The following is a 22,289-nucleotide window of genomic DNA, read 5'->3' as shown; positions in this document are numbered from 1 at the left end:
CTGAACGGCCCCCTGACGTGCATGAGTCGTGACCCAGGGCACCTTGACTTGCACGGGGCGTCCCGAGCGCTTGGGTGTTTTTCTCACTCCGTGTCCACTGTAGTTGTTTTTTTAGAGGGCAGATTGTTACTCCTGACTGTTTGCCCAGCCAAATGCTCTGGCTTTTCGTGCAGCTTTGTTGGTTGACGATTGTTTTGGAGGCCTCGAGAATCGGTGCCTGACGGCCAGGTAGTTGTCTTGGATTGCGCGTCTGCATTTCTCCCCAGAATGCCTGTGGTTTTCTTGGAGTCTTCTTGGAAGTCTTGGTGAAATGCCAGCAAGAGCATGTCCAGTGGGGGCGGCGACGGCTCTCTGATTCACTAGCCCCATCAGGTCAGCCGGGAGGCCTGTTGATATGCGATTCACCATTGCACCGAATCGAGAGCTGAGGTTCCATCCTGGGGTTTGTATCCACCCTCCGCCGAAGTGGCTACGGGGCTTTAAAAGGTTGTTAGTCTCGACGGGCCCTTCGTTCAAAGATGACAACCTTGTGGTCTCCAGTCTTTAAGGTCTTCTTCCCTTCGTTCATATACCGGCTCATGTTACCCCTCAGGAGGTAGAGCGATACCTCTCCGACTTCGCCCACCGCACCACTGGACTTGAAGCTGGCTCGCAAGCCGAGCGTGGTAAGGCAAGATGCCTAACTCACTAAGAAGGGTAAAGAGTAAGTGACTGATCCAACACGAGACTAATGTCGATCACGAGGCTAACCTTTGTCCAGCCGAGGTCTCTTCTCCCACCCAGGATTACAACTACAGCGAGGATGCCGCGATTCTCCGTAAGAAGACAGACGATGGACCGTTCCACGGCCTGCCAGCCAAAAGGCAAACGCGATGGAAAGTTATAGCGAAGGTGCTATCCCGATGGGGCATCACAATGGCGGTGATCGTCTCGATCTACGTCGTGATCTGGGTCTACTCAAGCAAGCCCGTCATGAGCCAGACGACGAAGCGACAGTACAATGCCCTCATCACCGGTCTCTCGATTGCCTTAGGTATTGCTGTGGCCAGTAGTCTGAACCATATGGTGGCAGAGTTGAGGTGGTGGATCTTGAGTCGGCGACATCGTTCCAAGAGCAAGGTAAGCCTGCGAGTTTGGGAAGTGAGGTATGGTGTAACATGGCAGATTGCTGACGAGAGGTGATAGGTTGAGCGAATCCTTGCCGCGGATAACTTGAAGCACACAATCATGTTGGCGGTTCGGTCGAAGCGTTGGTCCATTCACATGGCGGCCACTGGTTGGCTCATACTGTCAATAGTATGCTCCCTGGTTGGCATTCGCGGTTGCCACCACTGACTCTCCTAGGGTTCTCAAATCGGTCTTGCAGCAATTGGCCTCTGCTACTCAACCGATACCGCAGACAAGCAAGCCTTGCTTGTTCCCGGCAATGTTACTATTCCTGACATGACAACAATCGGAACAGAAAAGATCGTCAAATCAAACAGGCAGGGACTCGGTGCTTTGCAGTACACCGCCAACAGGTGCGTCACCAGAAGTCTATGTCAATCACGCAGGCTAACCTCATCGCCCAGTTATGGCACAGTATCTCTGGCATATGACTCGGCAGCCATGGAGAAAGTCCCATCGGCCAGAGCCATCTACGTCGAAAGTGATCCTCTCATGTTCTGCGACGAGAACCTCTGCAAATATGTCTTCCACGAAACCTCCACCTCATCAATCAAAGACGACGATACGAACCCCATGACCGTGTGCACCAACCGAAGTATCAACGTTACATCATCTTGCACATCCTGGCCGGTCATCAGCGGTGGCAGTGGCAACACCACGAACGTCACCGTTGCCCTCGACAACGGCAACACCTACGATCTTTACATCCCTGTCCCCGGCGGCAGCGATCAGTCGACATTCATGACAAACTCCCAATTTGACTGCGGAACAGGATGCAGCATCGTCTCCGTCTTTGAGGCATCAGCTACTTCGCCATGGTATTACAGCTGCAACGTCTCGGTTCACGAAGTAGCCAACGCCACGCTGCCGGAACATTATGTCGGAACCAACCTTACGGAGCTGGCGACGGCAGCCATCGCCCTCCAGGGATATGCTGCCTCGTCACTCGCCAACGACACCAACTTCCAGTACCAGACATACCCCGCCGAATCCATCTTCGGAACCCCCATGAACGGCACCAACCAAGTCATGCAGATGATATTGAACCGCTTCACGATTGGCGTTGTAGCCATTGCCGCGCTGAACAACCCCTCGCTGACCCTGGAGGGTACCATGCCGATGAAAGGCACGAAGCTCAACGTTTCTCACTGGAACATGATCCACATGATTCTGCTCCTGACAGCTGTATTGCAGCTGGCATTGGGTCTTGCGGCGGCCTTGGTAGCGAACCGGGTTGTGGTTCCCGACGGCGGCGCCGTTGAGATGGCGCAAGTCATGAGGTCCATGGCGATCCAAGACAGGAGGGCGAACGAGGAAGCTCTAGAGAAAGGGCTGACCACGGAGGGGGCAAAGGGCAGCAAGTGGATCTACAGAGACACTTTGGTGTCAAAAGACGCAGGCATCTATGACCTGCACATGGAGGAGCAAACGTTCCACGCAAGGAATGAGGCGGGGATGATTGAGATGAACGCTCAATACACAAGTCGGGGATCAACGCCAGTGAAATGAGGAGCAACAGGAACAACAGTACAAGCAGTGGATTTCCAGCGTAGTTATAGCGAATCATTCGAGAATCTATCAATTGACTTGCACCTTCTTGCAGAACAGATCGTGTTTTTGAGATCGCGGAGTAACTCTAACTGACATTGCCGCCGATGAGCGGTAATCATCGGCACAAGCCGGCTCCGAGTGGGTCCCGTCGGTTGTCAGCTTCCGATCCCGGAGGTCAGTCGCGGAGTAGCCCGGTCCGCCCCAATCTTTCCGCTGGGAAACAGTCAGATCATGCCGGTCTATGGTGGATTTCAAGACTCTCTCTGAGGCTTTTTAGCAATCGATTTACTTCGCTCGACGAATCAGAATTCCTCTGATCTCGTGTGCTTGAACCTTCGCTTGATTTTAACGCTAGAGGATTGGTGAGCCACTTTTGTGACACAATCTCATGTCGACCGGCGGCTTAAGTGCTCATCAATCGACGCAGCGGAAGGGCATGATTGATGTCAGAACACTTTAATCATCCCTGCCCGCCCATTTCAGAACCAATGGGTGAGTAGAAGGAGAGCTGTTCCTTCGTATCAGTAGTCTCCGTCAATGACGAACGTCTTCGGTCGGTAAACCGGAACTCAAGCCGAAATGCAGGATTAGCTTCGACCAAATGAGGGGAAATGGGCCCAGCTTCAATTGTTGAGGAAGCTACCCCTCCAACGAGGCATATATGAACTACAAGCCCTCCTTTGATTTCCTCGACTTACTTTGCTCACACTCATTGCTGCAAGCAAACCAAACTGCAAAGACCAACACCAATTATACTTGACCCGGTACGACGCTCGCGTCCGCGTCAGAGAGCCATGGCATCTATCGCAATGGAAACATCTACAGATCGAGGTAAAGTAAGAGAAGAACGCATCCGGGTGTTTGACTCATCTGCCGTGCTACATACTTCCACGCCGGTCTCCCTCGATATCTCGATTCGATCGTAAGGAGCGCCGACATGGAAGGGCACGACAGGGAGTTAATCTGAGAAATACCGGCGAACTTGATCTGGATAATACCAGCGAAAGGACTTGCTTCTTTGGCTTCCCTGCCGCCCTGCACTTGAGAGAATGGGAGTGAACTAACCCGTGCAGCATCACGCTTGATCTGTCAAAATGTCGACTGATAAGATCACCTTCCTCACCAACTGGTAGGATTGCCCGCGTGCATGCTGCGAATGTAAGTTGACACTGGGTCAGGCACGCCACCCCGTACCACGCCCCCCTGTACCTCGCCCAGGCCAAGGGATACTTCAAGGACGAGGGCATCAAGGTCGCTCTGCTTGAGCCCAACGACCCTAGCGTACGTTGTCATCGAGGCTTTCGTTCTGGGCTGTCACTAACTATCATCCAGGATGTCACCGAGATCATCGGCACTGGCAAGGTTGATCTTGGCTTCAAGGCTATGATTCACACGCTCGCTGTAGGTTCTGCACAAGACCCCTACTCTGGCTCGACCATTCCCTAATCCCTCGACAGGCCAAGGCCCGCAACTTCCCGGTCCTTTCCATTGGCAGTCTTCTCGACGAGCCCTTCACCGGCGTCGTCTACTTGAAGGACTCCGGCATCACGACCGACTTCCGCACCCTCAAGGGCAAGCGCATCGGCTACGTCGGCGAGTTCGGCAAGATCCAGATCGACGAGCTGACTTCGCACTACGGCATGACACCCAACGACTACACCGCCGTGCGCTGCGGCATGAACGTCTCCAAGGCCATTATCGAGGGCACCATCGATGCAGGCATTGGTCTGGAGAACGTCCAGATGGTCGAGCTTGAGGAGTGGCTCGCTGCCCAGGGCCAGCCCAAGACCGACGTCCAGATGCTCCGCATCGACGAGCTGGCTGAACTTGGATGCTGCTGCTTCTGCACCATCCTCTACATCGGCAACGAGTCCTTCATTGCCGAAAACCCTGACAAGGTTCGCAAGTTCATGAAGGCTGTCAAGCGGGCCACCGACTACGTCCTCGAGAAGCCCGAGGAGGCTTGGAAGGAGTATGTCGACTTCAAGCCGGTAATGGGCTCGGACCTCAACCGCAAGATCTTCGAGCGCAGCTTCGCGTACTTCTCGCATGACCTGAAGAACGTCCAGCGTGACTGGACTAAGGTTACCAAGTACGGCAAGAGGCTTGGTGTTTTGGATGAGAGCTTCCAACCCAACTACACCAACGAGTTTCTGGGGTGGGGCCTTGACGCCGACTCGGAGGACCCTACTGGGGACCAGAAGAGAATGGTCGAGCTTCAGAGCGATGTCGCCTGTCGCGGCGGTTTCCGTCGCTTGAAGTTGCAGAGCTCTGCCATCAAGGCTTAGACACATTGCTAAGGTCGTATTGTATGTTTCACGGATTAGTATCTTTCGCTCATTCAGAGATAAGAGGTCACTGTAGCTGGGCGGCTTTGGGGAGCCCTCTCCATTAGATTTTGATGCGTTGGAATAACCCACTCTCTTGCAAATACAAACACCCCTAGCCGAAACTCCTACTTCGACTACCGTGCCGCGAAAATAGCCCAATATGGTAAGTATTTTGGATATGGAGACAGCATTGACTGAAGATTTGGCCCGCTCGTTGTGACGACCTGCCCTAACTGTCGGCGATGTCTTCGTCACTGAGAAATTCTTTGATCTCCAGCCCCGCTGTGATATTGTCGTACTTTTCTATCCTAGTAGGTACAATGAACGGACTCAAAGGGCAGCAAGATGGTGGATTCTTGAAGGCTCTAATAGACCTTTCGAGTCCTGTCACGCTGTATCCTGTGTAGGGTCGAGACGGCGTTGGGTGGCTCAATCTATGCTCAGCCATGTTTTTCACCAACAGCCCCAGAAGGGTCGCCGAACACTCGAATTTGCATCCGGACGAACCGTTTCGAAACCGATCAGCTTGATTTTCCAGCATTTGTAAGATTCGTTTAATGATATCTTCGCGACGCTGGTCGATTGCGTCTGCATCGTTGAAGGTTAGTCTAAGGACCTGCTGAAACCCAGAAATTTGTGGAATCCTCACCCGTTATGGACGATCGAATGGGCAGTCGATCCAGAGATGGGAGCGGCCCCTTGGTTTCCCGGATAGCTGTCTTGGTGATATGCTGAAACATGGTCTCGTTCCGGAAAACAAATGATACTAGAAGCCACAGGAGTAAATCTCGATCACATGTCATGGGTAGAGGCGATGCTTTAGACAGCATTTCGATCCATATTGTCGAGAGTGGTTCCAGGCTCTCATGGCAGTCGTAGTAATCCACGATCGCGGCGACCTTGGCGAGCATTTCGAGATCAACACAACGGGAAATGCCACGGAACTTTCCATGCATCGCTTTCATCACCACGAGAAACGCCTGAGCATCCCATCCAGACGCATCCACATAATGCAGACCGTCTATCTTCCTAGTTGAAGCCTCCTTTCCGGTCCATTTCAACATTGATGCGAAGTAGCGGGAGGCAAGAGCAAGGTGCCGAGACGATAAAAGATATCTTATGCTTTCAGCCTTGTACGTCACGTGCATATCGGGCGACCTTCCATTCTGCGAGGTAAGGCGTTCTCCTTTCCCTATAGTCGCTGCTGATGCTCTCTCATCCCATGGCGCAAACGGAGAAGTCAAAGGATGGAGAGTGAGTAAAACATCGCCATTGGGATCGAGCTTGTAGGAGACTCCTTCGGTCATGTTGAAAGAAAGACCTATGATGCATGAAAATGATAGAAATATGCTCACATCCAGCGAGGCTTGTGAGTAGCAGGTTCTATTCCAGCACAAGGAAATTTAACCCGCTGAACTTTGGATGCCGCTACGTGCGGGGTGGTCGGCCTCCAACAGAGGACCCAGCAAATCAGCAAGAAGCTGTCTCGCTCTCTCCATCTCATTTAGTTCTTAAGATTTGAATCAAATTAGGTTTCAAACTTGTGCGACAGAACGTTTCGGGGTAGGGACGCTATGCCTGGACCACTTTGCGATCACGCCAGGCCCTCGGAGAGGCAAGTGGAATCAGGGACTGCACGCAGGCAAGACGAGGTACCAGGTGCCACAGCAAGCTTAGTCATTTCCATCAAGAGCTTTGCCATTTTGGCGGATATTGAAGAGAAGATCATATTGAGGATCATGATGAGATTGTGCATCCGCTTTGAGAGCATCTTCCACCTCACCACGTAGATTCTGTTGATATGATTCGCATAGTGATGTTAAATCAGTGAATCCAATGAGTACACTTGGAATTCTTCTACAATAAAAATGCGCCTCAAAGTGATCTCGAGCTTAGAGACAAGCTAGATTACATCCCGTATTCAGCTTACACCACGGCCCGAGAAGCACTGTCTGCAGGCGGTCAAAATTGAAAAATGCCCCTCACAAACATCGAAAAACCAGAGAAGGAGTTATCAAGCACCGTAGAGTTCCCATGAAAAGCTATCTGTGCAACTCGACATGTCACTAAGCCATCTAGCAACTGACGGAGCTGAGGTTGTCGTTGAAGTTGGTGGGCACGGTGTTCTGCAGTCCACCGGTGGTCCAGGACCCGCCAGTGCAGCTACCGTCCCTGAAATAACGCAAAGCATATTAGATTACAATTGGCACACGGAGTGAGTTATAAGGTAGCGGAAGTAATCTGCTACTTCCAATTTGAAGAACCGACTGTGATGACTTACTGGTAGAAGGTGCAGGTGGCACTGCCGGTGTCAACAGAGCTGACAACATCGTTCATGCTTCCAGGAAAGTTGGCTACGCTTTGTTAGACCTCGTATCATGACAAGACTATAGTTAGAAACTTACTGCAGCCGTTGACGTCCATAGTCACGCAGTTGGTGATGGTCTGGTCCTTGCAAATGCGAATGCTGGCAGCGTTGGCGAGACCCAGAAGGGTGACGGCAATGACGGTGAAAGACTTCATCTTGGTTGGCAAAGGTGAGAAAGCTGTAGATCAAGAAACTTGAGAAGTATGGCTGTGGAGAGGGCGAAAGATGTGATGAGGTGAGAGGCTGATGCTGTTGAAGGCCAAGAAAGAAACACGCGGGAGATCAGAAGGGTTATATAGTTGACCACCCGCTTGTGTTGTCATCCTCACGAAGAATCACAACATAGTTACGGGCTCATAATCCCGACAGGATCTTTACCTTGTCTGCCTGCATTGAATGTCTCAAGCAATGCGCCTGGCCGGAAAACTACTAGGTGCCGTCCAGGTAGATCATACGAAAGATCCTCCAAGGCCATGTTGCGCCAACGATAACTATCGGTCCATGGCATACCCCGTGTTCACCGCTAGTAATTAATAGGCGGTTTTGTCGATGCAACTGGTGAGTGGGTGAAATGAACCATGTCATGTCCTAGGCAGACGAGACATCAGTGGCCACCATGAAGCAATCAAGAATGGAACGCTGACAAGGCTAGAAGCCATTGAGGTGTAGTAGGCTAAGGTGGGCCGGGCGGCCGCCATGTGGATACTGGAGCCAGAGTTGTCCAAAGTTGTAACCATCGTGAGCGTCCATACTGATACATGTACGCAAGGAACTTTGTTAAAGTCCCCGCCTTACTAGACAACTCACGCGAAGTTACATTGGTGTCAAACTCCATCCAGATACTCTGAACAGAGGCTGGTTCCATTTTGCTGCGCTTGGAATCCTGAAAAAAGTGGTTTTACTGCCCTCTGGTGTAGTGCTGGACACAAGCCGAGAGACACTTATTCGGGAAAGGCTTTGCACTGGCACAATACTCGACAAATAGGCCTATTGCCTTCCATATGCAGAGCTGAAGCCCATTAAGCGCCCATAGGATTTCTCTCACAAGTATGCAAGTCAGATGATAGGAAATTTTTCTTCCCTTCTTACTTTTCTTCTTCGCAGTTTGCCGCCTGGAGGCGCACCTTGTTCCAGCAACCGATTCCACTCTTTCGCCCGATCAGGCTGTCAAATGGTCGGCGATTCCCTTACATACTGTCTGAAGGTCCGTGATTCAACTTCTACCGGGGCAATTTTGATGATCTGCGGAACTTTGGTCGCCCAGCTGAGGACCCTGGACAGCCCTGCGGCCGCGGCCGCCTCCGGTAGTTCACCAGACCCCTGTCGCGCCTGGCTTACGCCCTGCTGAAGGATCGACAATTCACTAACTCAAATTGACCATATGTATGTAGGACTTTGCCGGAAATTAAACAGCCTGTTTATCATGCTGCTTAGCGTATGCCAAGTACTTTCTTGGCGGATATCGTTGCCCCTGACTCCTGTGAACTCTCCGCGAGTTACACAGCATGCCTAGCGGCGGTTAGGCTTACTCGCAACCCCACAAAGGGCCTTCGTTCTGAGACCAAGTTGATTCCCAAGCCATGTGTATTTACGTACAGGAAGCAAAGCTTTTGAATCCTATCCCATGCGGGTGTTTGCGCCTCATGTCTTAGAGTTGTATCTCTGAATCATCCTTTTCTGCACCGCCGTAGCAAGCTGCTCTAGGTTTTTGGAGCCGGTAATCTCAAGCGTGGCCAGATCTACGCTCATACATTGCCTGATCCAGGCGCGCACTTCTATTCCTACTAGGGAATCTAGACCGAGGTCCGTTAATGGAGCCTGGAAGTCGAGGTCGATGTCTTGTCTAAGCTGAAATTTGCACAGCGTTTTCCCAATATGCGTTGCTAGGAATTCTGTGGTCTCTCCTGATTGAAGCGAAACGATGTTAGAGCTTAGCTCTCGGATGGCGTGGCTGAGCTCGTCATTCGTCATACTGTCTGAGCCTGAAGGAATATTGCTGTCATCCGAGTCCAGGTTGCGAAGGGCAAGCATTCGTCGATCTCTCTTCCACGGGACACGGCACGATTTCGATGTAAGCGGCATCGTAGACCGCATTCCCATGGCCAATAGAGATGGTTGTACATGGCACGAGGCAGCTGAAGCGCCGTTGCCCGTCGGAAGTTCCATCAGCATCTGCTCAATGCAGTCCAGGAGCTCGACCTCGGTGTTGAACCATTGACCTGTTGCCTTGGCCAAGTCAGCTGCCTCAGGTCGGTCAGCCACGTAGCCGACGTCGCTGATGAAGCCCACATTTAGAACACTTGCAGCTAGTCCCAAATTTCGCCTATAACCAGCGAAGGATTCCATGTAGGAATTCCCAGCATGATAGTTGGCCTGTCCCCACCATCCACCTGTGGCTGCTGTGGAGCTGAACAAGAAGAAGAAGTCAAGCGGAACGTCAGGCTGCCGCTCCAGCAAGGCCTCATGGATGTTCCTAGTTCCATCAATCTTCGGCTGCGATGCTGCAAGCCACTCAGACCAACTCATGCTGAGAAAGCTAGCGTCCCGAAGAGCCATGGCAGCGTGCAGGACCCCTCCTATTGGCATTTTGGCGGCTTTGATTGCTCGAACGACGTCGTCATATTTGGCGACGTTGCCGGAAATAAATTTGACATTGCAACCCAGACATGCCAGCTCTTTGGCTAAAGAGGCATGTTCCGGTAGACGGCCTGCAGAGCGAGACAGGAAAATGATCTCCTTGGCCCCCTTTTCCACAAGCCAGGAGGAAATGACGGTACCCAAAGATCCCAAGCCACCAGTAAAGAGATATGACCGATCATGCCGTAGTTCGAGCGTCTTGTGGATGGGCTCGGTGGGAAGCAGCTGGAAGTCAGCTTCTTCAGGTAATGTTACAACGATCTTGCCTATGTGCTGGCTCTGTTGCATTTGTCGGAAGGGCTGGAAAATTTCTGCGGCTGAGAAAGTAGAGGCGACATATGGGTTAATGTGGCCCTGCGTCCATAGATCTATGACTCGCTCCAGCATATCCCCAACGAATCGTGGCTTGCGGGCCCAGAGATGTGCCAGATCAACACCACAGAAAGTTCGGTTAGATTCGAACTGGTCCATGGCCAGCTTCGCATGTCCAAGGAAGTCCCGGCGGCCGAGCTCGACCAAGGTACCAAACTCGGCCACGCACTGCCAAGAAGTGTGGAGTAGCTCTCCTGATAGTTGGTTGAGGACCAAGTCCACCCCCAATCCATTTGTGGCTGCCATAATGCCCGGCAGGAATGATGAGTTGCGGGAGTTGAAAATCTTGCCTGGGGGAATTCCGAGTTTCTCGATCAGAAAGTCTCTCTTACTTTGACTGCCGACAGTACAGTAAATCTGTTGAGATACTCGTCAGTTTTGACTGCAAAATGAAGCCTTACATCAATCGTTCAACTCACGTCAGCTTCTAGCATCTGAGCGAGCTGGATTGCCGCCAAGCCCACACCTCCCGTAGCCGAATGGATCAGGATACTCTTTGCGCACGCATACCGTTAGTGACGGTTGAGATTGAGGTTTGTATGAAATTGAGGTGTTTTACATACCATTCCTTTGATTGCTTTACCTTGGGTGAACAGCGCATGAAAAGCAGTGCAGTATGCAACAGGAATCACAGCAGCGTCTTCGAAACTCATCGGGTCCGGTATCCTGCAGCATAGCTGTTGGGACGTCACTTTGATGTTTGTGAATGACCCGCTAGATATGGCCACGACGCGATCTCCCACCTTGACCCTGTCCACATCAGGGCCGACTTCCAAGACAATGCCGGCACATTCTAGACCAAGTCCATCTTGAATAGCCGCTGTGTCGGTGATAATACTTTGAGCAACGAGAACGTCCTTGTAGTTCATGCCGACGGCCTTCACTTCGATCTTGACTTCATCCTTATTGAGCGCCGGAGTTATCATTGGCTTCCAGTACAGTGTGTCAGTGAGTCCCGGCTTGCGCTGGGAGAGCTTTCGCACACCCATACTTTCTGGAAGCACTTGAGACTCAGCTGTCAGGTTAATATGATGATAACGGCTGATCAGAATTTTGTCGTCCATGTACGCCCATTCATACTCGGGGTTGCTATCCGGGTCATTCTTGACGCGCTTCCCGAACTGGCTGTATACCTTCGGGAAAACATGAGCGATGGCCGCCGGGGAGAAACTTTCCAGTTCAAGAGTGGCAAAATCAAGCCCTAGCTCTGTCCGCAGAACGCGAGATAAGCCAAAAAGCGGAGCGTACTCCGATTGAATCTTCTCGCCGACCTGACATTGGCCAGTAAGCCATAAAACACCACAGTCACTATCGTGGGCATTCTTGACGAATCGCTGAAAGTGTGCAAATCTTTCCTCTGTCAGACCGGCGAAAAAGGGAGAAAGGATATCGAGTACGGATATGACGTCTTGTTCTGGGGTAAGACTCGCTTCCGAATCCTCCAAGGTGTATTCATCGACTTCGTATGAAGCCCGGCGCAGAGTCTCAAAAAGCTGCTTAGTATCTTGTCCCTCGTACTTTAGAAGTGTGACTCGTGTCGACGAGGGCACAGGTTGTGACGGCCGGCAAATGAAGTTGTTGTTCGTGTAACCGTCGAAACTGTTTGATATATCACCGAATCCGGAGTCCGACAGCTCCTTCTTCCATCTCTCAAAGCTGACATGGGGCGTGGAAACGCGACCGTCGGCTTCGCCAAGCCACCAGCCTGGGATGACGCCAAAACAATGGTTGATCCAGGGCGTGGTCGGAAAGATTTCTTGCAATAGGAACCGCCCTTCAGGGTGTATCAGCTTTCTTATGTTACTTAGCGACTCGTGAAGGTTTGGTGTGGCATGTATGACGTTCCACGCGATAACGAGGTCGTATGACTCGGCCTGGAACCCCTGCTCTAAAGGATCTTTGCTGATGTCAAGAATGGCGAATTCAATCCCTCCATAGTCTTCGAACCTCTTCTTGGCATCTGCGAAGAAGCCGCTGGATATATCAGTGTACGTGTATGACTGATACATCCTTTGCCCCTGACTCGATGTCAAGCTCCGGAGTGTGCTTGCCGTCGCACCTCCGGTTCCGGCCCCGATCTCTAGCACTCGCAGATTCGGCTTCTTATGCCCAATCAGGGATAACAACCTTGACGAGTCTGTGTCCAAAAGAAGGCAGTTGTAGACGTTTTGAAGTACGCCATCCGCCAGAAGAAGCTCAAGCTCGCTTACATCACCATTGAAGATTCCCTCACAGGAAGAGCTGACGCGATGAATTGCGGCTGCAGGAGCATGGACCTCGCTCTTTTCCAGGTCTTTGAATATTGATAAAAGCAGGGCATCTCGTTCTCTCGTAGTCATACTGACGAGATGGTCAGCATCCGGAACTCCAGGGCATTTGAGCGAGCGAGAAGCAAAACCAGTTACGGTGTCTTCAAGCCATTTCCGGTATTTTGTCAGGTGTTTCCGTGAAGGGTGAGCAATGTGGCGTATGCTATCAAGTGTTCTAGTCAGGGAAAGTATGTTAAATCGATCTAGCAGTTGATAAAGCTCAGCCTTCGAGGCGTCTATCGCGGATCGGATTAGACAAGAGGGATCAATGAACTCGATGTCTTCCCTCCACTCAAGCTGTGCAGCTCCAAATGGGTTCGAATTCTCATTCGCGTCGTTAGACCCGCTGATTCTAGAAAGCTGCCACCCCTTGGAGCTCACGACTACGCTACCACCGTCGATAGTTGCGTCAACGCTTCCCAGAAACGCCCCAGGCCTTTGTTCCGTGACCCTGGCTGAGAATGCCAGCTTCTTGGCTCCTTCTGGTGGTACCGCAAAAGCGAACTCGTCGACGTAAGCGACAAGTGCTAGCGAGTTGCAATTTCTCGTTAGACCATGGGAGGCGGCCACGTATAGGCTTTGAACAAGACGATCTAATGCTCCTGGATGTACAGAATAGTACTTTTCCTCTCCGGGTAGTAGATCAAGCTTCAAAGCCCCCGAAATCTGTGGTGTCGTGGGATCTGCGGCTATGTCCATGCCGCTGAAGCGTGGACCATACTCAAGGCCAAGAGACCTGAACTTACGATACCATGAGGCGGAGGAGCACACTCTCGAGAAGACGCTGCTGGAATCTTCGGTACAACCTTGTCCCAGGCTAATATTCGACAAGTCACCGTCACCTCGGACGTTTCCATACGCGTGCTTCACCCAGCCTCCGTCCTGGTAGCTGGAAATGGTAAAATCGTACCAATCCGAGTCAATTGAGTCGGTCAGGCGTATTTGGTTGAGTTGAGTAATGATTTCCGTCTGACTTTCGTACGTCATGGGTAGAGCCGCACTGAAGTGAACTTGTTTGCATGTAAAGTTTGTTTTTCCTGTGAGCTGCCGAGCAGCCTCGCCGGCCATACACAGATAGGAGACGCCTGGAAGGATGATGGTTCCTTCAACTTCATGCTCCGCAATCCAGGGCACATCCTCTAGACGTAGCAAATTTCGCCAAGCTGGGCTTGTGTTTGTGCTTTGCAACACCCTGCTGCCAAGGAGTTCATGATGCCGAAACTGGCGTAGACGATACTCTTCAGATAGCCTAGACTCATGCCACAGTGGCCCTTCATAGTGCCAAGGATACGACGGGAGGTCTGTCAGAATGCCTCCTTCCTCGAACACGCGATCCAAGGCCACCGGATGATTACGTAGCCACAGCTCGCCCACAGCACGGAGGACTTCTTGGTGAGCGTCCTGGCCGCGAATGAGGGTGGCAATATACTCGGCGTTGATTTTCTCAGCCCCTAAGATCTGTCGAATAGGACCTGCAAGAGCAGAATGTGGACCGATCTCTAGGAAAACCTTCTCGGAATTAAGGGTGTGCAATGCTTTGATCACAGCTCCATTGAAGAGAACCGGTGATACCAAGTTCTGGACCCAGTAATCGGGGCCAAGTTCAGTCCCCTTGCATATGAGCTGGTTCGTGACACTAGAGAAAAAGAGCGTCTTTGGGTCACGAGGCTGCACGTGTGGTCGAAGCAGGTCGACATATTGCGAAGCAACTGCTTGCATGTGATGGGAGTGATATGCCCTATCCACATGCAGAGCTCTGGCAAGTACGTCCGGATGTGACTTCTTTATCTCCGTGACTACCAGATCGAGAGAATTCTTGTCTCCGGTCAGTGTGACGCTGTTTGGGCTGTTTTCGCATCCGACCAACACGCCAGGCCGAAGGTATGGCGTGACCTGCGCTTTCCCCATCCCGATGGCAGCCATACCACCAATTGAGTCCTCTACGGCCCCCAATACCTTGCCACGATAGTAAGCAATGATGATGGCTTCGCGTTGAGTAATTGCCCCACAGGCGTACGCAGCTGCGATTTCTCCTGACGAGTGGCCCAGCACCGCTGCTGGCTTGATGTTGTATGTCTTTAAGAGGTCTACGAGACACAACTGAAGAGCTGCGCAGCAAACCTGCGAGACTTGCCCGTTGTTGATTCTGGAAGTTCTTTTCGGTGCCAACATCTCGTCTGTGTTTTGAGGTCATGTCAGCTTGGCTGATGATTTGGACCACACCGGCCTTCCGACTCTGAGGCTGAGATTTTGACATACCTATTAAGTTCCATGTCGGACTGTCTGGTAACTGTTGCAACAGACTATCCATCGCTTCCAATGAAAGTTTGAACGATGGGATGTTCTCCACGAGGGACTTCCCCATCTGTGCCCACTGCGCGCCCTGTCCCGTGAACACGAAAACCAAGTGAGGAGGTTCGTAAAAACCATGTCGAGGCGGCTTGAGTGTTGGAAAGTCATCAATACCATTCGACATGCAGCAAGCGCGGTAGCTTAGCAACTCCCGTTTCTTTGCTAAGGTATACGCTACGTCGCTCAATCGGTCTGGGTGGGCTAAGTTATAAGCCTGATGGCGCTTCACCATCTTTTCAAGCGCCTGGGGATGCTTGGCGGAGAACAGAAGTAGCTCGGGGGACTCTAAACCAATTGGCAGCGGTTTTGTTGTTTTCGTCCTTCTTCTGTCATCTTTAATCCCGACGTGGTCGACTGAGGCCAGGAGGGCGTAAGCGTTGGAGCCACCAACACCGTACGAACCGACACCGACGACTCTGTCTTTCCCCTGGGGCCAAGGAATGGCTTGTGTAGGAACCTTTAGTTGGTAGCGATCGAACGGTATCTTGGGGTTGGGAGATTTGAAACTGGCATTTGGCGGGATCATGTCGTTTTGAAGAGCAAGCGTCATCTTCAAGACACTGGCAAGGCCAGCGGCACCTTCAACGTGCCCAATATTGGTCTTCACGGAGCCAATGTAGATGCCGCCATGATCTCCGAAAACACGTCCCACGGCCTCGCATTCGAGAGGGTCACCAACTGGCGTCCCTGTCCCATGACACTCCATCATCGCCGTCCTGGAATAGTCCTTGATGCCAGCGACCTCGTGTGCTCTCCGGATCAAGTCTTCCTGGGCATCTGGATTCGGTGCGGTCATCGTGGAAGACTTACCACTAGAGTTGCTCGCTGTGGAAAGAACCACTGAACAGATTGGGTCCCCGTCTCGAACCGCGTCACTGAGCTTCTTGACGTAAACAGCAACGACCGCCTCTCCACGTACAAAGCCGTCTGCCTCGGCATCGAACGTCTTGCACGTCCCTGAAGGGGATAGAACGTTATGATCGTTCATCGTCGCTGTCAGAGTGGGGGAGTATATGATGCTAGTGCCGGCTACAACCGCTGCTTCGCAATCGCCATGTATCAGAGCATAGCAGGCTTGGTGTAAGCCCAACAGTGAGGAGCTGCAAGCTGTTCGAACAGTAACGCTCGGGCCCATGAAGCCGAACTCGTAGTGAATCCGATCTGCGGGCATAAAGTCGAAGCCATTGAGTAAGTTGTATGAATGAACGGTTTGTGGGTCGGCGGCGTCGAGCTCAGCGCGGTCACCGCCAAAGCTGCCAACCCAAACACCGATCTTTCTTCCTCGGAGCTCAGAGGGCTTTTGCCCTGCCCTCTGAAGTGTTTCGTAGACAACTTCCAGACTTAATCGTTGCTGAGGATCCAATATCTCGAGCTCTTTCTTGGTCATTGACCAAAAGGAAGCATCGGCTTTCTTGATATCGATGCTGCTGTCCAGAAAGTAGCCATGATCACTAGGAACATGCCTCTTTTTGCCTGGCGCATGCCATGTCTCAGCATTATAGCGGTCTTTGGGCACCGGACATCGCCCGTCGCGCTTGTTCACGAGCATATCCCAAAAGGCGTCTGGATCGTTCACACCTCCAGGAAGCCGCATTCCCATACCGCAAATTGCCACCGGCTCGAAAGCCGCCGTGTTGCTATCTCCAGAGGTAACTCCATGAGTGCTGCAACCGCTGTCTGTTGTGTCGTAGCCATCTACAACATTCACAGCAACCCCACTGTCGCGGCTGCCGCTGCGACCTGGGATCGACTCTTCGCCGTAATACGTTGACAGATTTGGCAACATTTTGTCTTGATTAAGCTGTTCTTGGTGAATGTTATGATTTGCGAAACAAGGTCTATGACTTCATTCGGCGGTAGTTGGCTGTGATGGCCTATCTCTTACTCAGTCGCAGTAATAAGCATACCAAATCCAAGATGTGAAGTGGAGCGGATTGATTTACCGCGGTGACATTCCCGACGGCCATGACTCTGTTCTCGGAAAAGGAAGGCAAGATGTGAGTCGAGAAAGCCGACGGGATGTGCAATGCGAGAGCGAAGCAGTCGCTCCCGTCGGCTTCAAATACTTTAGGCCCAGTGTTTCAGGATTCTTTCCTTTACGGGACAGTACCTTCCAAATCCCGACCCTCCTGTGGCCGTGCCGGGCCCCGGAACCTGCCAAAATATCACCCCTGCTGAATCCTCACGTCAACGTCCTCGGAGTTTTCAAAGGGGCTTGAAACTCGGGGGTTTTGACGAGGGCCGACATTTGGAAATAATGTCGGTAAGTGGTCGTGGAGCAAGATGTTTGATTTTCTTGTGTTTCTAGATTACTCATCTATCGCTCCCTGCATCCTTGTTTGATGAACACAATTAGCCTTTGTGTTCCGTGCTTGACCACACATGCGGTTATTTGCATATTTCAGCTTTTCACCAGTCAAGTACTACCTGTTCAGCCATCTAAGAGTAAACCAGTCGCTTTGCCTTCTGTTGTGTGGTTTCCGGTGCAACTGAAATCTGAATGAGTTATCATGACTAGAGTCACTTTAAACAACCCGACGCAAAATGGCTACCCGCAAAATGGCGGGCACGGCAAGGACTTGTCTCATTCACCGGTCACCGGTCTTTGGATCACTGGCATCGGCTCGCAGTATCCTCCGTATTTAATCCCACCGGAGACATTCGTCAATTGGGCAAAGAAGTTTCATGACATCGAAAAGCCGGTGTAAATTCACCCGTCCTTGCCATTCTTACATTATCAGGGCTAATACTTGGGCTGTCAAAACAGACTTGCAAGACTACTGAAGCTTACAATGAGCAGCGGAATTGAAACACGAGCATCGACAATGGACTTCGAAACCGGCTTTGGCTGTCAACCTGAGGTCCCAACCATTGACGAACTAGATGCGCGGTTCCGCAAGGTTGGAGTTGATCTAACAGTGCAGGCCTGCCGAAAGGCTTTGCGGGACTGGGGTGGTGACCCAGACGAGATCACGCATGTTGTAGGAGTCACTGTAGGGTCTCTGAGCCTGCCCGGTTACGACTATCTGGTGGCACGCAGGCTTGGTCTGGGCTATCATGTCGAGAACATGTTTCTGAACGGTGTCGGCTGTGCTGGCAGCGTCGCCCTGATGCGTGTAGCTGCCAACATTGCCATGGCTGCGACGTCTCGGAAGAGGCCTGCCCGTATCCTCTGCTTTGCCTCGGAGGTCTGCACTATGTATCTGAGACACCAATACGCAGAGGCTGAGGTGGCTACTGACATTGAAAACATGGACATCGCGGGTGCCATCTTCGGCGATGCGGCGTCCGCCTTTGTGTTGTGTAACGATGATGGGTTGGATGACCTCACTCAGGCCAAGTTTCAGCTACTTGAGTGGGAGCGCATGACCGTACCAGAAACGATACACCATATGGGCGCCATGGTGAAGACGACTGGCTTCACCAGCATTATCTCCAAGCAAGTCCCGGATATCGCCAAGCAGTCAGTCCGTCCTTTATGGGATAAGCTTCTCCCATCGTACCGCGAGAAGGTCGGTCATCCTGAACTTGAAATTTCCGACTTCGATTGGGCCCTTCATCCTGGAGGAGAATCGGTCATCAATAATGTTAAGGACAGCATGGGTTTGGATGACCATCAGATCAGAGCAACTCGACACATCTACAGAACCAGGGGGAATACCGGGAGCCCCACGGCAATCTGCGTGCTCGATCAGCTTAGGAATATGGGTGTAGGGAGCGAGCATGTGGTGGCGGTCAGTTTCGGGCCTGGTCTAGCCAGCGAGATGGCCTTTTTGAGACGCTGTGAGATCGATCAGTGAGAGCGCTGGAGTCATGGGAGACATTGAATTTCATTGCTTCAGGCCATTATCAGACAATGGACTCATCTATCTCGCCCTAATTCTCGTGTTTAGTAGCACCTCCAGACCAAGTTCATCATTGCTGTCATTTCTCGCTGAGATTCTTCCCCTTTCTACTGCATACTATGTTTCCATTTCGTTTTCGAGTTCAGGATCAGAATGTATTCGAGAGTCAGATGCACTACGTATTCTACTAATGAGTGGCCATGTGTACACAGTACGCTTCGCTGTTGATTGTGCGCCTGGAAAGATCCAATACTTTACTTGTGGCCATTTGCACCGTCTTTGACATATTCTGTGGCTCTATTATGATCACAATACTCCGGCTACCCCACCTGCCAGAGATGTCAGGTATCCAGCACAGTTGCGCGTCTCAAGTCCCTTCTGAACCGTCCAGCATAGCTTCCCGGACCAGCTTTGTGTAATACTGTCCTGTCAAGGAGTACGTGTCAGGGCATTGAGGCGCGCGTCGTTACTGGTAGGTATTGTCGACTCACCTATTATCCCATATGACCAAGTCACCTGGATGATGCCATTCCACATGTAATTGGTATTTGGCTTGGGTGGCGTGTTTGAGTAGCTTGTGTTGGAGGTCTGCCATCTCTTCGTCCTCCTTGGGTGCGCATTCAATATGGTGCATGTACAGCCCAACATACAGGTTCATCCTATTGGATAGCTGGTGCAACTCTACAAGTTGGTGCCTGGCCATAGGATAGGCTGAAGGGTCGAAGTCTTTGAACAAGTCGGGGTTACTGATTTTCTGTGCATGCTGCCACGAGTGAACACCACAATAGTTCTTGGATAACAGTCTTTTCTTGAGGCCGGATTCGACATCGTCCAACTGGTCGAAGGCAGTCCTAGTATCAGCAAAGATAGTGTCGCCTCCGTATCCTGGCGGCGGGATTTCGTGCGCTCTAAGAAGACTCCACGAAGCTCGCTGTTGACTGTATGCAAGGTCTGGATGAAAGAAGGATGCGAGCCTGCCAATTTGGGCCTTGGGACCTTCAGCTGGGACAGGCTCTCCTGTGTCCGGGTCGATGTTGCTCAAATCGGCGAGCTCATCGGTCTTAAGTCGTGTTTTCGCATTGCCTAGCACCTTTTTCATGCTAAAGAGGGGCCCAAAACGGCGAGCAAGCTCGACATGGTTGGTATCATCAAGTCCAGTGCTACGAAAAACGATCACGCCGTACTGCGGTAGGTCAGTCACAAAGTACGCAGTATATCAAACTACACGTCGCATCGTCCCGACTTTGCACACTATTACAGCTAGATTGATGGCCTCACCTTTGCAGATAATGCGACAATATTCTCGAAGACGTCGTCGGACATGGGCGTTGACAGGTTGACCCCCGAAATCTCCGCACCAAAGTAAGGATGCAGTTCTGTTATTTTAATATGGGACTTTGATTTCTCCATATCATCGGCGAGGCTTCCCATATTCGACTAATTTGGAACTCTCTTGGAAGGTACGTGAGCAGGTCTTGCTTCGATGGAGACGCGCTGGAGGAAGAACGTTTCTGTTGCCACAAACACGGTATGGATGTAAGAACCTGCTGCTACACAGACCGTAGCCCCCAATGCTCAATTGGAATTGAAGAATGGTGAGGCGCTCGTTCGCTGTCTAGACACACTGATAGAATGTATTGGTACCTGGAAGTATGACTAGCCGGGTTCAAGCGATTTAGTCTTGGCCGAGTAACTCACGGGTAGCAGCAGAGATGGGTGGAGACTCGGGTCGATGATGTTCTCTCGCGATCCTAGTTGTACAGATGCCATGAAAGCCTCTCCAAGCTACCCAAAGAAAAAGCTGCTCCACACCTAACACAAAAATTGATGAGAGTATCCTCCTTGCTGTCGTCTGATTATCAGCCAAGAGCCGAGATGGGGCAATTCGGAGGTTTCTCCAGCCTAACCAGTAATAACTTACAATCATTCGTTATTCAAATAAAACGGAGAGTAGTTAAATATTTCTCCCGATTTAACGAGGTCCTCGCCTAGATAGGAAGTGTGAGCTCCCTACCTAAGCTGTAGTTGATTCAAAGTGTGCTTCGACCCGCTTATACCTGAGTCGCTGCAAGTAGTGTACCGCCGACAGATGATTCATCATTGGTGGGTACTCGTCCCCGGGAGGAAATCATTCCCCGGAACAGGGGAATCATGGTTTGGAAACGTGGTCTACAGGGATGCAATTGACGCACCATGACTCTAGTCATGAACAAAACCCACGGAAGTGTCCCGATTCCTCGGAGTGATTGCCTCCATCCTTGAAACGTATCAGAGTGACGTGACCCAATCGATTGGGAGACATAATATAAAATTGCAGAGGCTCATCTCAGAATCATATTATTGAAAGCCTGCCACGGAAATCAGTGGTCCAACGGCGTCTTTTGCCGCTTTGATTCACTTGGCTAAAAGCAAAGAAATTTACTTCCCATCCAATTTCACGATTTCGTCGAAGCAAAGATGCATATTGGGAAAGTTGCGTTATTGGGACACCTCATCTTCGAGTCAGCGGCATCCGCATCGTTCTTCTGCCAGCCACACAAGCAACTGCAAGATCCTGACGCTAGCGAAGAGGCGGTCTTAGTTTGCCAGAACTACGCTGGCATGCTTCTAGCTACCAACGTCTTGTGCCTTTTGTCTCTTATCCAAAGTGATAGCAAGACATTTGACGATACGAGCGTCATGATTACACGATCTATGGCCATCTATCACCTATTCCCCATAAGAAGAGCCTGGACCAGGATCAAGAAACGCAGAGGCAACTACAGACCGGAAGAAAGCATGGCAGGTGGTCCTCCGGGGCATCTAGTCATCCACGGCGCCTTATTTGCATTAATGCTTTTGGTTGGGTGGCGCAAGAAAAAATGACTAGGGTTGTCGCATGAGACTTTTGCGTGGGATAATTGCCGGGTGGAAATGATTACGTTCCCCGTCCGGCGGCTTTTGAGAGGGCTAGAACTTGGTCTGCGACGAGGAGGCTGGCGTTGATAGGCATCCCACTTACGAAATCACCGTAAGGCTGGCGAACCATGGCAGTGGAAGTTTAGATTTAACGTGCAATGGTGCGATTCTTCCAGCTGCCGGCAGTGATTGCATGGCGCAACCACGGGTGGGCGCCCGGATAAGCACATGCTCGGAAAACAACGAAGGTTTTCGCTATGATTGAGGCTACGAAGTTATGAACCTGAAGATGCGGTGATTTCCGTCGGTTATACTGTCCGACGGCGTCAGACGGGCGTAACGCGGGGTTGATTCGTCCAAGCTTTGCGTTTTATGGATTTCAGTGACCGAAACCGGTATGGGGACTGTCAGTAAGAGATGCAAGTCTGGCTGGTTGACATGAACTGCAAGGAGAAGGTTG

General features: G+C 51.4%; 6 protein-coding genes across 6 annotated transcripts; 3 read left to right on the top strand and 3 right to left on the bottom strand.

Moving 5' to 3' along the window:
* Positions 1-675: 675 nt before the first annotated feature.
* COL26b_008016 (uncharacterized protein) lies at positions 676-2,676 on the top strand (the record flags this gene model as incomplete). Its single annotated transcript, XM_053180791.1, has 4 exons — positions 676-703; positions 761-1,119; positions 1,345-1,520; positions 1,572-2,676. 4 exons carry the CDS (start codon positions 676-678, stop codon positions 2,674-2,676), a joined length of 1,668 nt encoding a protein of 555 aa, XP_053035313.1.
* A 1,136-nt stretch (positions 2,677-3,812) lies between these two features.
* NMT1_2 (glycylpeptide N-tetradecanoyltransferase) lies at positions 3,813-5,006 on the top strand (the record flags this gene model as incomplete). Its single annotated transcript, XM_053180790.1, has 4 exons — positions 3,813-3,847; positions 3,897-3,999; positions 4,051-4,119; positions 4,176-5,006. The coding sequence occupies 4 exons, from the start codon at positions 3,813-3,815 to the stop codon at positions 5,004-5,006; spliced, it is 1,038 nt and encodes a 345-aa protein (XP_053035312.1).
* A 2,117-nt stretch (positions 5,007-7,123) lies between these two features.
* COL26b_008014 (uncharacterized protein) lies at positions 7,124-7,571 on the bottom strand (the record flags this gene model as incomplete). The annotated part of the gene is made up of 3 exons (XM_053180789.1): positions 7,124-7,220; positions 7,330-7,402; positions 7,454-7,571. The coding sequence occupies 3 exons, from the start codon at positions 7,569-7,571 to the stop codon at positions 7,124-7,126; spliced, it is 288 nt and encodes a 95-aa protein (XP_053035311.1).
* Positions 7,572-9,057: 1,486 nt separating this feature from the next.
* Positions 9,058-12,434, bottom strand: COL26b_008013 (putative secondary metabolism biosynthetic enzyme; the record flags this gene model as incomplete). The annotated part of the gene is made up of 2 exons (XM_053180788.1): positions 9,058-10,782; positions 11,169-12,434. The coding sequence occupies 2 exons, from the start codon at positions 12,432-12,434 to the stop codon at positions 9,058-9,060; spliced, it is 2,991 nt and encodes a 996-aa protein (XP_053035310.1).
* Positions 12,435-15,269: 2,835 nt separating this feature from the next.
* On the bottom strand, positions 15,270-16,872 carry COL26b_008012 (putative PKS/NRPS-like protein biosynthetic cluster; the record flags this gene model as incomplete). The annotated part of the gene is made up of 3 exons (XM_053180787.1): positions 15,270-15,278; positions 15,316-15,863; positions 15,897-16,872. 3 exons carry the CDS (start codon positions 16,870-16,872, stop codon positions 15,270-15,272), a joined length of 1,533 nt encoding a protein of 510 aa, XP_053035309.1.
* A 1,039-nt stretch (positions 16,873-17,911) lies between these two features.
* COL26b_008011 (uncharacterized protein) lies at positions 17,912-18,886 on the top strand (the record flags this gene model as incomplete). Its single annotated transcript, XM_053180786.1, has 1 exon — positions 17,912-18,886. The coding sequence occupies one exon, from the start codon at positions 17,912-17,914 to the stop codon at positions 18,884-18,886; it is 975 nt and encodes a 324-aa protein (XP_053035308.1).
* Between the last annotated feature and the right edge of the window lie 3,403 nt (positions 18,887-22,289).

This window comes from Colletotrichum chrysophilum (assembly GCF_026319265.1).
Source record: "Colletotrichum chrysophilum strain AFK26 chromosome Unknown scaffold_67, whole genome shotgun sequence".
Lineage (NCBI taxonomy): Eukaryota > Fungi > Ascomycota > Sordariomycetes > Glomerellales > Glomerellaceae > Colletotrichum > Colletotrichum chrysophilum.
The sequence above is the reverse complement of the archived record's forward strand: the minus strand, read 5'-3'. Positions and strand labels throughout refer to the sequence as shown.